We start from the raw sequence: 3433 nt of genomic DNA, 5'->3' as shown, positions 1-3433 counted from the left end.
AACAACAGGGGCAGAAATTGCACAAACTGGGTGACCCAACAGCTGGAAGATGTTCTTGAATTCTCTTCTTTCAGTCTTTCTTCATACAACATATTTCAGAGATACGTAGCTACAGTACTTGTTTTAAACAAGAAGAAGAAGAAAGGACATACACTACAGACAGTTTGTTACAACCTACATGTAGTGTGAGGTGTTAGTCATAGTGATCATGCTTTAAATTACCAAACTCTCCTACTGAACACGGTAGATATGATGTAATCTATGCTTTTACACATACCCCTGTTACAGGACTGAGGCTGCAGAAGGCAGCACCTCTTTAAGCATGAACTCTTCTAAGTCCACATGGGGATCATCAAGGTCTAGGCGAAGAAACTTTTCTACAACAGACTTGCATTTTTCCATCTGATCTCCTTTTGAAGGATGATCAATAGATTTGATGGCTTTTCCATTGCGAATCAGTTCTGACACTTCCAATCCTCTTTCAATAATGGCTGCCATCCCTGCCAATGCAGCGATGTTGGCAGCATGACTAATAGTGGACATGCCCTGTTTGATCTGATAGAAAAATATCAACTCATCTCCATCTTGGTGGGTTTCCATGGTCAGGCACTCCACAAGAGGTGTGTCAGGCAGGAGTTCTAGCTGCATTAAACTGTGAAAATTAGTGGAGACAAATACCTGTGGACACTGGGTTCCTTGACTGATCCAGTACCTCAGGACAGCAGCCAGAAGGGACAGGCCGTCCAGTGTGTTTGTCCCTTTACCAAACTCATCAATAAGTACCAAGGACCTCTCTGTGGCATTGTTTACTGCCTTGGCAACCTGGTTAAGATCAATCATGAAAGTAGAGAGGCCTACAGAAACTGATTCCCTGCTGTGGATTCTTGTGTAAATCCCATCAATTACTCCAATCTCTGCCTCTGCTGCAGGGACATAACTGCCAATTAGAGCCATGAATACTATAAGACCTACTTGCTTTAAGTAGACGCTCTTTCCAGATGAGTTGGGCCCTGTGATGATCTTTATTCGTCTGGTAGCCTCACCACTGTTGGCAGGATTGGCCACAAAAGTCTTTGCACATAGTTCCATAAGCGGATGTCTTCCATCCTTGATGTGGAAACCATGGCGATGAGTAAAGCGTGGCCGGCAGTAGGCATTCTCCCGGGCCATCACTGCCAAAGCTAGTAGCACATCTAGGTGTGCAGTATACTCAATCACATTGTTAAGCACTTCAGACTTCTCCAAGATCTTTGTCTGCAGCTGGTGCATAATAAGTGTTTCCTGGTCTCTGATCTCACAGTGCAGGTCACCCAGCAGGCTGTCTAGCTCCTTAGTCCTAGCACTTCTGTAGTGCAGTTTATTGTCTGATAAGAACATGAAGTCCAAGCCTTCAATTTCGAAGTCACTCTTATCCACCATAGTTGGTAGCCGTGGAATGGAGAGAAGGAACCCAATCAAAGGAATGTAGATCACACAACAGGAGGGAATATGATTGTCCAAGGTTTCCAATTCTTTTCGTGCCACTTCTGTAAGGAAGTCTGAAAGTCCCATGAGCTTCCGTTTCTTCTCATCAATGGTGGGGTCCACATTGGGTCTTACAGTGAAGCGGTTCTCTGAGACGCTGCCTTCAAAGTCCACCACTTTGCTGATTAGACTAGCAATGTAGTGCAGATCATCAGTAAAGACATGTGAAATAGTCTGAAAGAGTTCAATAGTTTTGGGCAGAGAACGACACGTGTCTCTAAGGCACACTGCACTGTACACTGTCTTATAGAGTGCTTGCCAGTCAGTAACTAAAGAGTCATTCTCTTTAGAATAAGAGGCACATTTTTAATATTCTTGAGGCAACTTTGAAGAGTGAGGACTGTTTCATGGTTCTGAGCCAGCAGGAAGAAGTGGATAACATCTAGCCGTTTGTTCAGCTCTGTCAGGTTCCGAGTAGGTCGTGTGAGCCACAGCCTCAGCAGTTTTTCTCCCCATTTGCACCTGCAACGGTTTAAAATTCCATATAAACTGAATCCTTCTTTTAATCCACTGGACAGCTTGTACACAGAAGGATGGATATCACTTTTAAATATCTGCAGGACACAGTAAGTGTCTTGGTCCATATTCACAATATCTGACAGCACAAACTTTTTAAAGGCCAAAATAGGAACTACAATCGTGCTTTCTTCAAGCTCTACTCCAACTCTTCTCCTGTCCAGGAACTTAAGGAGTCCCCCTAGAGTTCGTATCATGAGTGGACTCTCAAAAGGGATGATTGAGGACAAGTAGAGAATTTTCTCTGTTGCAGTCATATGAGATGGGATAAATGGAAATTGCCTAGATAGGATCCGTTGCTTGCTGACTTCTAGGCCAAAATCTGTGTTAGGAAACAGGACAATTTCTGGTTTTCTGGTATCTTTATCACCAGCAGTAGCTGTTAGGTTGTTCAGGAATTTGGTAATATTCTGGTCCTGTTTTGCACTAGTCACTATGCATTGAGGACTAACTTCCCCAATCACTTTATGCAGTAGCTTGAGGTCTTCATTATCAGGTGTGTCAGGCATGAAGTAAACTGAGCAATCTTCTGTATCGTAATAAGTAATTGCAAGCTCCCCTGCATACCACAAAACAGACATGTGTGTCTCAGAGCACTCTTGGTCCTCTTCTTCATGCCCAGGCGGTGGTGGCAAGGCACAACTTGTGGCTGATGTGGCACTCATTCTGTTGGAGAAAGACATTTTTATTCACAACTCATCCAAAAATTCCTGAGAAATAACTGTAATTGACAACAGCAGGTTAATGCTCATTTTTCCAACCCTGGAGAGACTAAGATGCTACCAGGAGCTAAAGACAGATGTTATCTGTTCAAGTGTAAAGATGTAGCCAATAACTACAGCCGCCATCATGCTTCCAAGCAAGGTGTAACTGAGCTAACTACCAGCAATGCTGGAATAATTTTACAGTTTTTCTTTGTATCCGTTATTTTAGTAAGTATGTATGTATGCCTGAATACCCATAAATACAGTAATGTACCTGCATGTGTATATACCTGTACAGAATCACCCTGCCTCAGAGGTACGGGACACCTGTGTGCACTGACCACAGATCCTCACAACGATGCAGCCACATAAACCGGTCAGCGTTTCAGGGCCCTACCCCGGTATTTATTCAGCACCATCACACAGCACCGGTTTCTGCACAAGTACATCATGTACTGTGGCAGGGGTCACCCATACCAAAGAGTTTCCCCTGCAGCGTCCACAGTCGCTGTCAGCAACCCACTTCCAACCCTCTCCCACTTCATTCCCCCTCCGCTCACCCTCCTCACCACAGACGGGCACCTCGTCTCGGCTTCTGCATCTCCTTGCAGCCCAAAGGTTTTATCTTTAGCCCCTTCCCCTCCCTCTCCGGGCAGGTGCTTGGCGCTCCCCGCGCTCAGGCCTCCCCG

General features: G+C 44.9%; 1 protein-coding gene across 1 annotated transcript; it reads right to left on the bottom strand.

Moving 5' to 3' along the window:
* Positions 1 to 282: 282 nt before the first annotated feature.
* Positions 283 to 2705, bottom strand: MSH5 (mutS homolog 5). The gene is given in 2 exon segments (XM_010078926.1): positions 283 to 1796; positions 1799 to 2705. Coding segments are annotated over 2 exon segments (2421 nt in total).
* Between the last annotated feature and the right edge of the window lie 728 nt (positions 2706 to 3433).

Source organism: Pterocles gutturalis, unplaced genomic scaffold (assembly GCF_000699245.1).
Source record: "Pterocles gutturalis isolate BGI_N339 unplaced genomic scaffold, ASM69924v1 scaffold24248, whole genome shotgun sequence".
NCBI lineage: Eukaryota > Metazoa > Chordata > Aves > Pterocliformes > Pteroclidae > Pterocles > Pterocles gutturalis.
This window is presented reverse-complemented; position numbering and strand designations above follow the sequence as displayed.